The sequence below is a fragment of the Mustela nigripes genome, chromosome 5 (genome assembly GCF_022355385.1).
Source record: "Mustela nigripes isolate SB6536 chromosome 5, MUSNIG.SB6536, whole genome shotgun sequence".
NCBI classification, from domain to species: domain Eukaryota; kingdom Metazoa; phylum Chordata; class Mammalia; order Carnivora; family Mustelidae; genus Mustela; species Mustela nigripes.
In genome coordinates, this window is record NC_081561.1 from 128,321,323 (window position 1) to 128,336,055 (window position 14,733).

The following is a 14,733-nucleotide window of genomic DNA, read 5'->3' on the forward strand; positions in this document are numbered from 1 at the left end:
CAGAGGGAAAGTAAAACTGCTTCCCATTGGGGAGTTTATTAAGGACATTCTCTCTAATCTTCCTCTCCATTGGCCCATAACCCCCCCCCCCCCCCCCGTGTCTCTGTAACTTATTTCCCTGGAGAAAGGAGGGATTAACTTCATTCTGTAAGCTCCGTGGAACTGAGGCTCTGCCGAACCCCTGGGGGCTGGTCCACCCTCAGCAGCTCTCCTCTTTCTAGTTTACAAACCCCCCTGTCTTGCCACCAGTCTGGGACTTCTCCAGCTGATTTGTAGGCATGGTAAATAACAGGTGAACCTGTCCAACTTCCAGCAAGTTCTGGCCAGAAGCCACACTGGTTGCCTCATTTGTCTCTTCTGGGTCAGCGGGTTTTGGCAGGAGTGGGGGTAGGGTGAGGGTAGAATAATGTTGTGGATCATCTAAGAAGATGACCCGATTGCAGTTGGAAAAATTACTCAGGAGATAATCGAGGATAAAAACCAAATGATTCTTTAGCCCACAGATTCAAGTATTTGTTGAGTGTCCACCATGTGGTAGGCACTTGACAGTCAAGAGGTTGTTGACCGGGAAGCAGTCAGAGGAACCAAAGTAATAATAATATCATAACTAATATGTATTTAACATTAATCATGGGTTACGTGCACGTACGACATCATATAGCACAACTACCTTCCGAGGTAGTGAGATACTATGATTATCCCCATTCTATACATGGGTAAGTTGAGGCTCTAAGAGCATAAGGAAGAGCCCAATTTCTCCTACATAGCAAAGCCCAGTCTGAGTGTCAGACTCCAAGGCTCAAGGTCTTAATCAAAGTGCACACTTGGGCATCGAGACCTGTCTGCTTTACCTGAGCAAGTCACCTAATTTCTAAGTTTCAATTTCCCCCTTTGAAAATTGGGAGTGAGCTAATTCCTCTTACAAGTTATTGTAAGCATCTGCTGAGTTAAAATCTATAACATTCTTTGTGAGTGTGGCATATGTATTTTATCGAGCACTTGCTATAAAATTAATGAACATGCATGGAGCACTCACTCTGTCCGAAGCACGCTGCAGGGACTACGAGAGATTTAAGGATTTCTAAACTGATGTTTTCTCCCTCAAGAAAGGAAACGAGGGAGAGTAAGACAGTCCTCTGATACGTAGTGGTTACTGTAGGTGCTGTGGGGGCTCAGAGAGAGGGAAGCGTGGTGGACCCACATGGCCAGTCCAGGAGGGACGATGGGAAATGAGGAAAGTTTCAAAGAATCAGAGGGATGTGGATGGACGAAGAAGAGGAGGGAGAGAATTATCTAGAGGGAGGAGAGGGCGAGCAAAGTCACAGAGGCAGGATGTTTGAAGAGAGCTGAGGAAACAGCGTGTGTGTCCATGGGGAGGTATGCGAGAGCAGAGTGTGACGTCTGGTCAAGATGGAGGCCACCATTTTCAAAGCAATGGCAGCCATGGAGGATACCTGAGAAGGCTTCTTAATCCCCGCCCAGGGCAGGACTCCATTTTCCTCTGAAAGCAAGAAGAGGAAACATTTAGAAATGAAACCAGGAACACAAGCTGTTGTGTGTAAAGGGCTAATCCGTCTTCTATTCTTTTGCTCCACAGAACTCTAGCCATGTTGCTTGAAAGAGGGGTCATTTAGAAAACTGAAAGGAGGGGCGCCTGGGTGGCTCAGTGGGTAAAAAAAAGCCTCTGCCTTCGACTCAGGTCATGATTCCAGAGTCCTGGGATCGAGCCCCACATCAGGCTCTCCTCTCAGCAGGGAGCCTGCTTCCCCGCCCCGCCCCCTCTCTCTGCCTGCCTCTCCATCTACTTGTGATCTCTCTCTGTCAAATAAATAAATAAAATCTTAAAAAAAAAAAAAAAGAAAGAAAGAAAGAAAGAAAACTGAAAGGAAAACTGATTTAGGTATCATTGAGGTGGGAGTTAAAAGTGGCATCAGGGGTCCTCTAGTTGGGTGTCTTGTGTTATCATTTTATGGGCAAGTGGCTGAGGTCGAAAAAGCTGAAGGGACCCCCTGAGATTGCAGGTGAGCTCAGTGTCACCCTCCTCCCCAGTGATTTTTCAGAGACTTTTCACTGCAGGCTCTGGAAGTCCCCAGAGCCTCCCTTGTGCTCCGTATTGGAGGCTTCCCGAGTCCCCCAGCACCGCCTGCTCTGCTCTCCGTGGGCATCAGTGGCTTGGGATGTGTCAGCCTTGTGAGTGTGTTTGTCCGCCAGTAAATAAAGAGCCTCAAACCAACAGAACTTGAATGTTTCAGGATGCTGTTAAGGAAGCAAGGCTCTGGGAGACGGGGATTCAGCCACAGAGGCTACAAACCGGGGTAAGGAAACAGGAGAGGAGGGAGGGTGGAGTGACTGGACTGTCTGATACATTGGCCAGCCCTGACTCGAGACACGGGAGCAGGGCAGAATCTATCATTGAACCCTTTCTTCTTTGTAAAATAATTTGACTTTCAAGATTCACTTACTGGAACATCCATGAAAATCTCCTGATGGAGTAGGCGAGGAATGGACAAGGAGGATGAATTTACTTGGGGAACTAGCAGTTGTCAGTAAATACTGGTGCAACGTGGACTTTAGAGATAAAACAAGCAGCTGTTACTGGCTTCTGGCAAATTCAGATAATTCATCTCTGTTGGGGGAAGTTACCATGAACTCTGGCTTCCATAGTCAGCTGAAACAATCTCGAAAAAGAAACTGTTCCTCTTCACCATCTATAGGAATTTATGAAGTGCCCCCTCTGGATATGTCATTTTAGAGAATGAACCCTTTGTGTTTGGCTTGCTTTCGATAAGTATTTGATCGACGTTAAGAGAAAGGCCACAGAATACATTCAGAGTAGATTTTCAATATGAGCTTCCCTAACAGCACAGCGACGGGAGGCAGGACAGGCTCAGCTTTTGTGGGGGCTGAAGTTTTTACAGTTTTGTTTGTTTGTGTGTTTTGAAGCTTATACAGTTTTTAGAGTCCTCTATAAGATAAAAATCTATAAAATCGTGAGAGAAGAAGTGCCTCTGGTCATTTTGATATCATCTGACAGAGAGGAAATATAACAGAAGGAAAGAGACAGTGGTCTTAACTGATGGCAGTGAACTTATCTTGCTTTTGCAAAATTTACAGAATTTTACAAAAACGTCTGGCCAAATGAACCCATCATTGAGGTCTCTCACAGGAACCTGTGTGAGGGAGGGAAGCCAATCTGAAGTTCATGCTCTGGTGGCTTCGCAAGAGGCACTCCCTACAGCGGTCATGGGCCAAAACCAGTCACAGGGGCAGGACACCTGCCACGCTTCCTGATGGAGCAATGGAATCATCTATGGAGTGGAGAGAGACAGCGCTTCCAGCATCAGAATTGAATCACAGTGGATATGTGATGTAGATGTAGTAGCTTATCTTCCCGGTCCCATGAGGGACATCTTATTACCATTCTGAATTTTTCCATGAGAAGGCTGAGATGAAGAGAGGTTGATTTGCCCAAGTGATAGGACCTTTGTCCCGCCACTAGCCTCCACCACTTCTCACAATAACTGCCTGTCGAAGTCAGCTGGACGCACAGACCTCCGTTGAACAGATCTGGTGACAAGGTCACCTGCCTCAAGGTCACCTACTTGTGTGTGGCTGGTTCTCTGAGCTTTCCCGCGCTGTGGTAAGGTACTCCTTGAAATACTTACAACTAGAGACAGACCTGACATGCCAGGACTCTGTTCCAACTATTAAAGATATCTAACATCACTGTTTTTCAGGTATAAAATCAGAAGGCTGTGCATATGGAGAAATGCTGGAGGAACAAAGTATGTTTGGCTTCCTGTATGACTCATATTTGTAATCGTTATGATGAAAAGCCCAAATTTTCTCCCCAACAGCTTTTTATCCCCCTACTGATTTAAAAACACTTTTTATCAAGGTTATGGAATATAACAACAACATACCAAAACCAATTACCTTCCTTGATGCCAGTAATAAGCAGTAGAAAATATATGAGAAACTCAGCACTGCTAGTAATAAATATATTTACCGAAGAATAAGTAGGACAAGAAATGTGCATGATTTGTGGAGACAATCACACTTCATTGAAAGACATTAGAGATAACCCAAGTTGGGGCACTTGGATGGGTCAGTCATTAAGCGTCTGCTTCCGCTCAGGTCATGATCCCAGGGTCCAGAGATAGAGCCCCACATCAGGCTCCCTGCTCAGCAGGGAAGCCTGCTTCTCTCTCTCCCACTCCCCTTGCTTGTGTTCCCTCTCTCTCTGTGTCTCTCTGTCAAATAAATAAATAAATAAATCCCAAGTAGAGGTAGACATAACTCATGATATTGGATGGAAGAGTCAATACTAGGAATAAGGTATATTTTCCCTAAATTAATCTAAAAATTCAATTCAATTCAAGTTGAAACCATGCCAGGCAGTTTCCATAGCGTCAGTAGGAGTGTGGGCTCCTGGGTCCCTGGTCAGTGGCAGAAATGTGATATCTGCATGAGCAGTGGAAGCCGAGGGTATAGGTGTGGGGGCTCCCAGCCCAGTGAGGACAGTGTCTTCTGGCCTCTAGCTAACTTCTTCTCCATTTTGTTCCACCAGCCCTCCCCACGCTTTTGTAACTAATTCCCTGTATTAAATTTTTCTTTGCCTGAAATAGCTCAGAGGGTTCCTGTTTTGCTGACTGGGCTCTTGCTAATACAGAAATACCTACATGAGTGATAGACTGAACGTGTTTAGGGTCTGACAAGACAGAAAGAACAGGGCTCTCCAGATGGGATTAGTGCCCTTCCGAGACACCAGAGCATTCTCGTTCTCCCGGCAGAGATACACGGAGGAGGTCATGTGAACACACAGCAAGACCCTGGCTGCCCACAAGCCAAAAGAAGAGGTCTCAGGATAAAGTCTACCTTGCAGGCATCCTGATCCTGGAATTCAAGCTTCCAGAACATGAGAACTAAGTTTAATGTGGTGGAAGCCGCCCAGACTATGGTATCTTGTAATGGCCGCCTGAGCAAACCAAGAGTAAAAAGAAAAGTCAAGACAGTATCAAAGATTAACCAAGAGGAAAAACCTATATACCCATAGAAAAACAGGCTGAGGATAAAGGAAAAAAAGAAAAAGCAACACAGTAAGAGGTGAGAAGAAGGATAAAGAAATAGCTCCCTCTCATATCCTCATTGTTTTGTTTTCTTTCACAAAGGGAGAGAGGTTTAGGAGGTTACGTTTTATTTGCCAAGTGAAGAACTGAGGACTTACCCAGGGAATGGAATTAATATAAAAAGCCAAAATAATTCAAATCAAATCCCTTTTTCCCTCTTACTAATTTTTTTTTGTTTTTTATTTTTAAAAAGATTTTATTTATTTATTTGAGAGAGCGACAAAGAGTGGAAAGGGAGCACAAAGGGTGGGGAGAGGCAGAGATAGAGGGAGAGGGAGAACCAGGACCCAAGCTCCCCACTGAGCAGGGAGCCCGATGGTGGGAGGGGGCTCAATCCCAGGACCCCCATGATCATGACCTGAGTCAAACGCCTAACCGACTGAGCCACCCAGGCGCCCAGTAATGCTTTCTAAACAATAGCATCTATGTAGTTGTTTTAATCCTTTTATTTATTTTTTTAAGGAAATATCAAGTTTAATTTAAGGGGAAAAAAACCCCAGAAATTGTCTGAGGAAACAACAAAACAAATTAATTCCCTAAAAAAAAGAGTTCTACATCTTGGTGATCATATTTATTGAAAGGGTTGCAAAAAAAAAAATAAAGCACCCGTTAGCTTAAGAATTTTTGAGCTATCTGCAAATCAACTCATTTCAGGAGTGGAAGAATCCTTGGTTATTTCTTACTATCAACATTTATGCAGGTTTCTCTTTTAAATGTCTTCTACATTTAAAGAGGCAGTCATACAAAAACTCCTATATTCCAAACACGATAAATTCTTTGTTTTAGCTGTGAATGGAGGGGCAACTAGTACAACACCATCTCCCTGGACAAAAAGCATGAGAATATTCCATTTTGCTGATTTATAGATCTCTTTGTATGTTTCCTCCTCAATTTCTATGGTAGTCACAGTTTCTTCCACATCTCCCAATATCATATCTAAATGCTGATCATAAGCATGTAATCTGCCTCAAAGCTCTCTGTCATTTCTCATTTTCACATAAATTCGCTCATCTAGGCTGATGAGACCCAAGGGCTCCTCTACGGTGTTGGTTGGTTGTTGCTGCCCCACGTCGTCTGCCATGCTTCAAACCCTGCGCCCTTTCCCCTTAATCCTCCTTCTACTTGCTTCTGCTGCTAACGTCACCAATTCTAATATATTAGACATAGGCATAGCCAACGGCTAATTTTCCAGAGCATAGAAAAAATTAATGATGAAGCAATAGGAAAGAGAAATCCCAAACCTATGGCAGACTTGTCTGAAATGTGTTCCTCTAACAGGTATTATTTTTTCTGTTGAAATATTAAGGATATTAAACTGAACATACATGCAAAATATGGTGTTAGGTGAAGCTGGGGAAACAAAATTTAGTACTTAAAAAACACAAGAGTGAAATCTTCCTGCAGAAAAGATTTTTCAAGGCAAAAATACTTTTTTTTTTTTTTTTTTTACATTGGTAACATCCAAATGGTACTTAAAGTCAATTTCCTGGATGATCAGTAAACAAAAATTTTGCAATGCACTATAATGCCACAGATTCTCTGTACTGTGCAGGAGACTTAGAGAATTTGGCAAATTTAGGAAAGATAAGAATGTCAAACTAGAAAACTTGCACCTGGCCCCAAGCAGACAGCTGTCCTTTAACTAGACCCGTCACAAAACACATCTGTCTGCTCATTCAAGGCCTCTTGCCTCAGGGTGCTGAGAAGCCAGACACCTTTTTCTGTAGCTATTGTTTTTATGCTTAAGTTAGGAAGACAACATTTTTTGACAGGGCATTTTTTAAAAAGATTTATTTAATTGAGAGAGAGAGAATCTCAAGCAGACTCCCCATTGAGTGTGGAACCCAAAGTGGGGCTCAATCCCACGACCCTGAGGTCATGACCTGAGCTGCAACAAAGAGTCAGAAGCTTAATGGACTGCACCACTCAGGTGCGCCCAGGGCATTTCTGAATAAAATCTGAATTTAGAGCTATGCTTCTCCTAAGAGGAGAAGGAATATCAGAAATAGAATCTTCTAGGGGCTTTGTCGAAACCTCCCATGCCCTCTCTTCCCAGTCCCCAGGGGGCAGGGGGAACCTGGTCCTGTGGGAGGGTGTGACATTCCCTCAGGCCCACATGGCTGGAGGCAGGGGGACGGTTGAGAATCAGTAACTTATAAGAACAGGGAGAAGTATTTTATTGCAGTGATAAAGCAGTGTAAAAAAAAAAAAAATGAGAATTCTCATCTTGGTTTTATTTCTTTTACTTTTACAAAACAATTGTTTTAAGATTTTCTTACAAAAAAATTTTTAAAAGACATACAAATGACATTGGGTAGATGAGAATAATACTCCTCCTAATACAAAGTCATTAAAGTAAACAAGAGTTCAGGTACCAGACAGCACAAGGCACATTTATTCACCAAGACCAGAAGCCCCTGAGTCAATGACTTCTACTTTTTCCAACACAGTATTACTGGCTGCGGGAAATAATTTGCCTGAACTCTCTTTTTCTCTCTCCTGTTCGGCAGCCTCCTCCCAAGTCGTCGCCAGAGGCCTCCCCATGGTTTCTGGAAGCATTAGCGACAGCATGCCACTGACGAATGCCAAAATCCCAACAACCAGCTAGAAGGAATTAAAAGAACAATAGTAAGTGACATATCAAGAAAGAAATGTACCCTTCAGAGAGAACAGTAGTTTCTGAACCTTTTACAGAGGGCAATAGCATTAAACTGGAGGCAGCAGTTGTCATTTTTACTCCCCGGGGAAACTTTGGTTACTTATGCCGTCCGCAGAGTTGGTCCAGTCACTGGTTCGTTCATTCGACCACCATGGAGACCTACTCAGCAAATCCCAGTTAATGTCTACATTAGTGCCCTTGCAGGCACTGTGTCCTAGGAGCTGCACGGAGAAAAAAGTCCCTGTCCCATCTTCTCCGATCCTAGAGAAACCCAGCAATTGAACCCTGGGTTGGGACTTCATGGCCAGAGACTGTCTTAGTCAAAGTTGTCCCTGCCCCCCAAAACGGTACATGATCAATATTCAATAGATGACGCAGAATGAATGGATGAATGAATGAATCCACAAATGAATGTTTCAATGAACCCAAACCTACAGAATTTAGAGAGAACCAAACAAAGGCAAATGGAAACTAACTGCTACTTTGGGGGGTAGGGGTCCATGTGATTTCCTAAAAAAATTCAGTATTTCTTTATTTTCCAAATTTTCACACCCAAAAGGCAAGCTTTTAGATTAGTACCAAGGTGGTTTGCCTTTAAAAAAGCAAATCCCGGAAAACAACGTGGAGGTTCCTCAAAATGTTGAAAATAGAACTACCCTATGACCCAGCAATAGCACTACTGGGTATTTACCCTAAAGATACAAACGTAGTGATCCGAAGGGGCACGTGCACCCGAATGTTTATAGCAGCAATGTCCACAATAGCCAAACTATGGAAAGAACCTAGATGTCCCTCAACAGATGAATGGATAAAGAAGATGTGGTATATATACACAATGGAATACTATGCAGCCATCAAAAGATGTGAAATCTTGCCATTTGCGACAACGTGGATGGAACTAGAGCGTATCATGCTTAGCGAAATAAGTCAAGTGGAGAAAGACAACTATCATATGATCTCCCTGATATGAGGAAGTGGTGATGCAACATGGGGGCTTAAGGGGGTAGGAGAAGAATAAATGAAACAAGATGGGATTGGGAGGGAGACAAACCATAAGTGACTCTTCATCTCACAAAACAAACTGAGGGTTGCTGGGGGGAAGGGGGTTGGGAGAAGGGGGTGGGATTATGGACATTGGGGAGGGTATGTGCTTTGGTGAGTGCTGTGAAGTGTGTAAACCTGGCGATTCACAGACCTGTACCCCTGGGGATAAAAATATATGTTTTTAAAAAATAAATTTTAAAAAAATGCAAATCCCATTATACCCACTTTACCTCAATTTAAGAAAGAGTAAATCGCATTAAGATTTAAAGACTGCCTATCTATTCTCAGTTGATCCTTATGGAGATCCTGGGTGGATTCTAGAACTAAATCTCTACACAGTCTGTAAAAATGGGTCTCATCCTTACATAATTTAAATGCCTCCAGCCAAAATTACTGCCTGGGACGATCCCATAAAAATAAAAGTAGGCACGGATTTCCTGACAGGTCTGCGTCCTTGGAGGAGACACCCGCAGCGCACAGAGCCTCGGTGGCATGAGGCAAGACCCCATCAATAACACGCAGGACCCGGGAAGGAGGATTTTTATTTTGTTTTTCAGAACGCTGATAACCTAATTCTTCGAAGTCCTTGAGCAAGCCTAGAAGCAATCACAGAATTTAATGTGACTTTCCGAAGGACGCTTTAAGGTATTTTCTGGTGCCTCCAGACATAGCAGGGAAACCCACTGGGTAAGTCTAAAAAGAGTCACTGGAAGATCCAAACCAGGACTGGATTTTTCTTTTGTGGCTTGGCCGTGAGAAGGATCACCAGGCAGGACCCAAACCCCATAACCTGTCACCCCCTCCTCTTTCTCACGTAAGACCTGGTCTCCTCCCCCCCCCCCCCGCGCGCCAGCTCCCTCCGCCCCCTAAGGCGTCCTCATCACAAGCCCCCATCACTTGTTCCTCATCTCTCCCTCCCGCTTCACCCTCTCCAGACCCCACTGCCCCCTACCTCGGATGGATGGGGGAGGGGGGACTGCTGGGGGTGGGGGACGGTTCCTCCATCAACAGCCTCCCTCTTCTTTGCATGTTTTCAACCCTTTCCTTTCTCCCAGTTACTTTCCTTCAGTAAAAATAACCGTTCTCAAGCCTCTTATAATCTCTGTGCCCGCCCCGCCTGGGAACTTGCTCCTGCTACCCGTGTGGTCTTGGTTACTTAAATTTCCTGCTCCTCAGTTTCCTCATCTGTAAAATGGAAATAAGAGTAGTACCTGCCTCAAAGGAGGGTTGAATGAATTAAATTAAAGGACCCATCTAAGGCGCATTAAAACAGTGCCTGCCCCCAGTCAGCAGTCCATAAATGGGATCATGTCATTCAAAGAAGCCAGAGAGGCCCCCGGCCTTGGCCCCCACCACCCGAGCCCCTCAGTCTGCTCACCTCCCCTCACCTCTTCATAAACTGACTCCCACACCCGCTCCTCTGGCTGACCTGTGGGGACTTCCAACCCATCACACACAATTCCAGTGCACTGTCCTTCCCCATGTCAACCTGGCCCTCCTACTCGGTTCCCTCCCGCCACCAAGAATGGCTCTGGCATCCCTCCACCCCCTACCTTCAGCACACCCAACTGCTCACCATGTCCCATGGATGTGACTTTTTCATCCCACTGTCTCTAAGTCACCCTTAGCACAAACACAGTTCCCTTCCGACCTCCTTTGAGATCCCTGCCTGTATTTCTAGAGGCTCTCCTGACTTCCATAACCCACCCTGGTGTTAGCAATAAGCATGACCCCAAACCCAAACTCGTCATGTTCTATTTCCTCTGTAAGCCTCTGCCTTCCTGTTCCCCCCACCTAGAATTCCCTTCTCTCTTTCTCCTCTGGCTGACTTCTACTGGCCCTTCCGGACATAGATTGGAGGACCCCTCCTCCAGGAAGCCTCCCCTCTGGCCCTCGCCTGGGTTGGTAGCCCTCTCCTATAACCCATGACCCTGGCATTCCCCATGTTCAGCCCTCATCTCTGGGGCTCGGGAGGGTTTGTTCTTCTGCCTTCCCCAGGCACTGGACAGACAGACGTCTCTCAGGACCGAGGCTGTTTCTTTCATCTCTGCTCCGTAGCACCTGACAAGGAGGCTAGTTCAAATACAACATTCAACAAATCTTTGCCAAACTAACTGAAGAATACAAAACTGATAGAAATTAGTGTCCCCTTATTTCTTAGACTATTAGAAAACAACGGTCTATAATAAAAGCATCAGAACAGGTGATTTTCACGTGCTTCTTTTTGGAAGAGAAAACACAAACTCCTCTTCTAGATCAGCATTTCCATTCCTCCAAAGCAAAATATTGGCTCCCTAGGCACTTTGATACCCATAAAGAAGCTTAACGACATATTTTATAATTTATTTTCTTACTCATTAAAAACAACCAGCAAGGGCATCTGGGTGGCTCAGTGGGTTAAAGTCTCTGCCTTCAGCTCAGGTCATGATCCCAGGATCCTGGGATTGAGCCTGACATGGGGCTCTCTGCTCAGCAGGGAGCCTGCTTCCCCCTCTCTCTCTCTGCCTGCCTCTCTGCCTACTTGTGATCTAATAAATAAATAAAATCTTAAAAAAAAAACCAGCAACAGCTGTTGCATCCAGAAGAAGCATATTCAGACTATCTCTGCAAGGAACACAAGGCCCTCCTGACAGAGGTTGTCTTGGGGAAAGAGGACTGGGCACTGAGGGTCAGGGAGGGGGACTTGATTTCTTGGCATTCCCTTCTGCACTGCTTGTTTAACTTGTGTGAAAAGCAGGGTATTTGGGTTTGAATCCAAGCTCTGTCACCCCGGTGACCTTGAGCTACCAATTACTTTCCAAACATCAGTCCCCTCATTTTTAAAATGCAGATAGCAACAAACAGTATCTGTAATCTATGAAGACCCAAAGGGGTCTTCTTGTTTTTGTTTTTGTTTTGCATAACAAGTGCTATTTAAGTACCTGGTAAACAAAATTTAAAGTCCCTTTTGACTCCATAGCCCCTGACTGACTATTATGGATGTTCTTTCTTTCTTTCTTTTGAATCTTTATTTGGTTTTAGTATTTTTAGAGCAGTTTGCTTTCATAGATGTATGTATCTTCTGTGTGTTTCAGCTTATTGGTTTCAAAAATGCCTTTTCTGCTTTTATCTCCTATTTATTTAATGAGGAGCACAGAGTGCTAGCACAAAGAAGATGCTTCTAGAAAAGTCCATGCCCTAAAAAGGATGGTGGGCTCTCCAAAACACTTCTCTATGCAGGACAGATAGCACGTATCATTTCTCAACCTCAGAGTCAGCCCCTGAGAGATGCTGGCATCCCAACACCACAATTAAGCAAACTTGACAAGTGCCCGTTACTGGGACATGAGAGATATCCAGGCTAAGCCAGTGATTCCCAAAGTGTAGGTGCACACCACCTCTGTGAGCAAGGTGATTTTGGGTGCACCACATACTTTGTTCAATGGTTCAATGGTAATGGTCCCGTTACTTTGTTTTGGAAAAACATACGACTAGCCTAACACCCAGGCTTTTGCTAGTGATATTGCTGAAGACAAAGCTAATTTTAAAAAGCCAGTCTATTTGATTTAAAATACCAGTTAAGGGATAACATGAGTGGCACACAGAGAGAGGGAAATGCTTTGCTGGATACAGTCCCGGGGATCCAAAGTGCCCTGTCCAGCCAGAGTCCAGCGGTCTAACCAGGGGGACAAAAACACACGCACAGACCATAAAGCTGGACTTTGGCTCCCTGTGGGCGCGGAAAGCAGCGCACGTGTAATGCTACGCAGACCAGAGGAAGGGAGACGTGGGGTCGTGGGATCCAGGTGTCTTCCTCAGAGAAGGGGGGTTTGCTCTGCTTCTTCAAGGATACGGGCAAGTTTAGCAAGGGGAGATGGGAGGGGGTCCCATCTGCAGGGGGTCCATCTGGAAAGGAATCAATACCCAGCAGAGCTCAGATTTTCTCCAACCCTGAAGGTGATGTGGCAGTCAGGAGTTGCTGTGGTGTGGCAGACTCTTCTGACGGGGCCGGGGGAAGCACAGGGGGAGGATCTGGGAGGCAGACGGCGGAGGCCATTGAACTGGAAGCAGGCAAGCTGGGGTGGTTTCGAGAAGGAGGGTGAAGGTTTGGTGTCATGGATGGGGACACGAGGGGGATAGAAGAACAGGACCATTGAAATGCTGACGCTCAAGCGTCCTGCTGGAGGCTGCTGCCTTCTCCCCCAAAGTGGGGGTCAGAGGAGAAGGGCATTAAGGCACGGACCTGTCCTGTCCGGGAAAACCTGACTCTGTTGTGAGACACCCTGGAGACCAGGCAAAGGATGGGTTTGCAGCGCAGAAGGGAAGTCTGAATGGCAAAGAGGTTTTCCACACAGGGACTGGGGAAGATAGCCCGGATGGCTCTCAGAGAATGAGTCCATTTAAGGCGAAATCAGAAAATGAATGAGGAGCACTGAAGATGAGAGGGGCCAGCCTAGAGGGAGCTGTGGCAAGTAAGTTCAAGAGAGGGCATCTGGAGGAAGGGGGAGAGCCAGAGACCCAGGGCCCTCCCCTAAGTTTCACAGCGCCCCAGGCCACCTCCAACCCCCACTCCCAAGCCCTCCCCGCCCCCCTAAGCTCTCACCCCACTTGTCTCCCATCTTCCTCCTGAGCAGAAGCCTCCCCCGTGAAGAACCTGTCCAGTTTCAGGTAAGCTGAAAACCAGACCCCTAAAGCTCTCCATCAGGCACCACAGGATCCTCCAAGCAGCAAGCAGCCTCCAGAATTCACCTTGACCTGGGCCAGGTGGGAACCCAAAGGCAAGGGCGGGGTGGGCCCCAGGCCCCGGGAGGACGGAGAACAGAGCTCTCCCTACGCAGCTTCAGGAGATGGCTGGGGAGAGGTCCATCCACCGCAAACACAAATGCAATTATGGACTCATCAGAGGCAATCACGGAATATAAAACAGCAACCGCCACTCTCCTTCCCGACTCGTGAGCTATTAACAAGGTTTCTATAATCTCCAGAACTGCATTATAAACTGGCTTCCAAGAAGTAAAAATACAGAAGGCAATTAGCTCCCCTACCCCTCCCTCTGCTGGCCCAGCGAGGTTCTCTAAACTGATGCACACCTGCGGGAGGAAGGTCCAAGCGTTGGAGAGATAAACCCAGAACGGGGCCACAATGCTTCCCAAACGGCTCACCATGCTGCCGCTTCCCACTGCCAGAGACCTGCAAACAGAAGGAGCATTAGGACAGCAGCAGGAAGTGCAGATGGGTGCTCGGAGGGCGTACCTCCTGCAGCATGCCCCCCCCCCCCACGCCCCGCCACCACCACCTGCCCTGCCCTGCCACACTTCTAGCAGAGAACAAATATAATAAAACTTCAGCTCGGCCTAATATACTGGAAAATAATTTTACACTAAAGTTTCGAGAATCACTTGGGATTTAGATCCACATTCTGTGAAACAGTGGTATATACAGGCATTCAGCAGATAATTCAAGACCCTTCAAGACCAAAAAAAATATAATAATAAAAATAACCCATTCTTCCTTTGCTATGCAGATGAGGCCCTTATGTGTTTTCATTCAATCTAACATTGAGAATAACATTGGTCTTCTAGAGCAGGAATTTGGTTGGGGCAGGGAACGGACAGGAATGAGGAAGAACGGATTTATATCTGTGGAATATTCTATTTTAATTGTTTAAAGTCAAGCAGTATCTTAATGTGCTCCTCTCTAAAAGCTATTTCAGGTAGACTTATAGAATGGGTAGTAAGAAGGAAAGAATGTGTTTTTAATGTGAGTAAGTATCTCTAATAAAGCCAAGAAGAAACGCCCCACACAGGAGAAGGCAAATCGGCCAAACAGCTTGATCCTGGACCTCGAGCCTCCAGATATGTGAGAAAATAGATTTCTGCTGTTTCAGGCACCCAACCTCTGGGGTTTTGTTAGGGAAGCCCT

The 14,733-nt window shown here is 45.6% G+C and overlaps 1 protein-coding gene and 1 pseudogene across 2 annotated transcripts in view; both read right to left on the bottom strand.

The window, feature by feature from the left end:
• Window positions 1–5,838: 5,838 nt before the first annotated feature.
• On the bottom strand, window positions 5,839–6,210 carry LOC132018712 (U6 snRNA-associated Sm-like protein LSm3; annotated as a pseudogene).
• A 1,132-nt stretch (window positions 6,211–7,342) lies between these two features.
• SLC22A16 (solute carrier family 22 member 16) overlaps window positions 7,343–14,733 on the bottom strand; it is a 40,480-nt gene continuing 33,089 nt past the window's right edge. For both annotated transcript variants that reach the window (XM_059401205.1, XM_059401204.1), the window contains 2 exons: window positions 13,902–14,001; window positions 7,343–7,733 (listed from right to left, as the gene is read on the bottom strand). In XM_059401205.1, coding sequence (XP_059257188.1) covers window positions 7,582–7,733; window positions 13,902–14,001 — 252 coding nt within the window. In that variant the 3' untranslated portion in view covers window positions 7,343–7,581. The remainder of the gene's footprint in view (window positions 7,734–13,901; window positions 14,002–14,733) is intronic.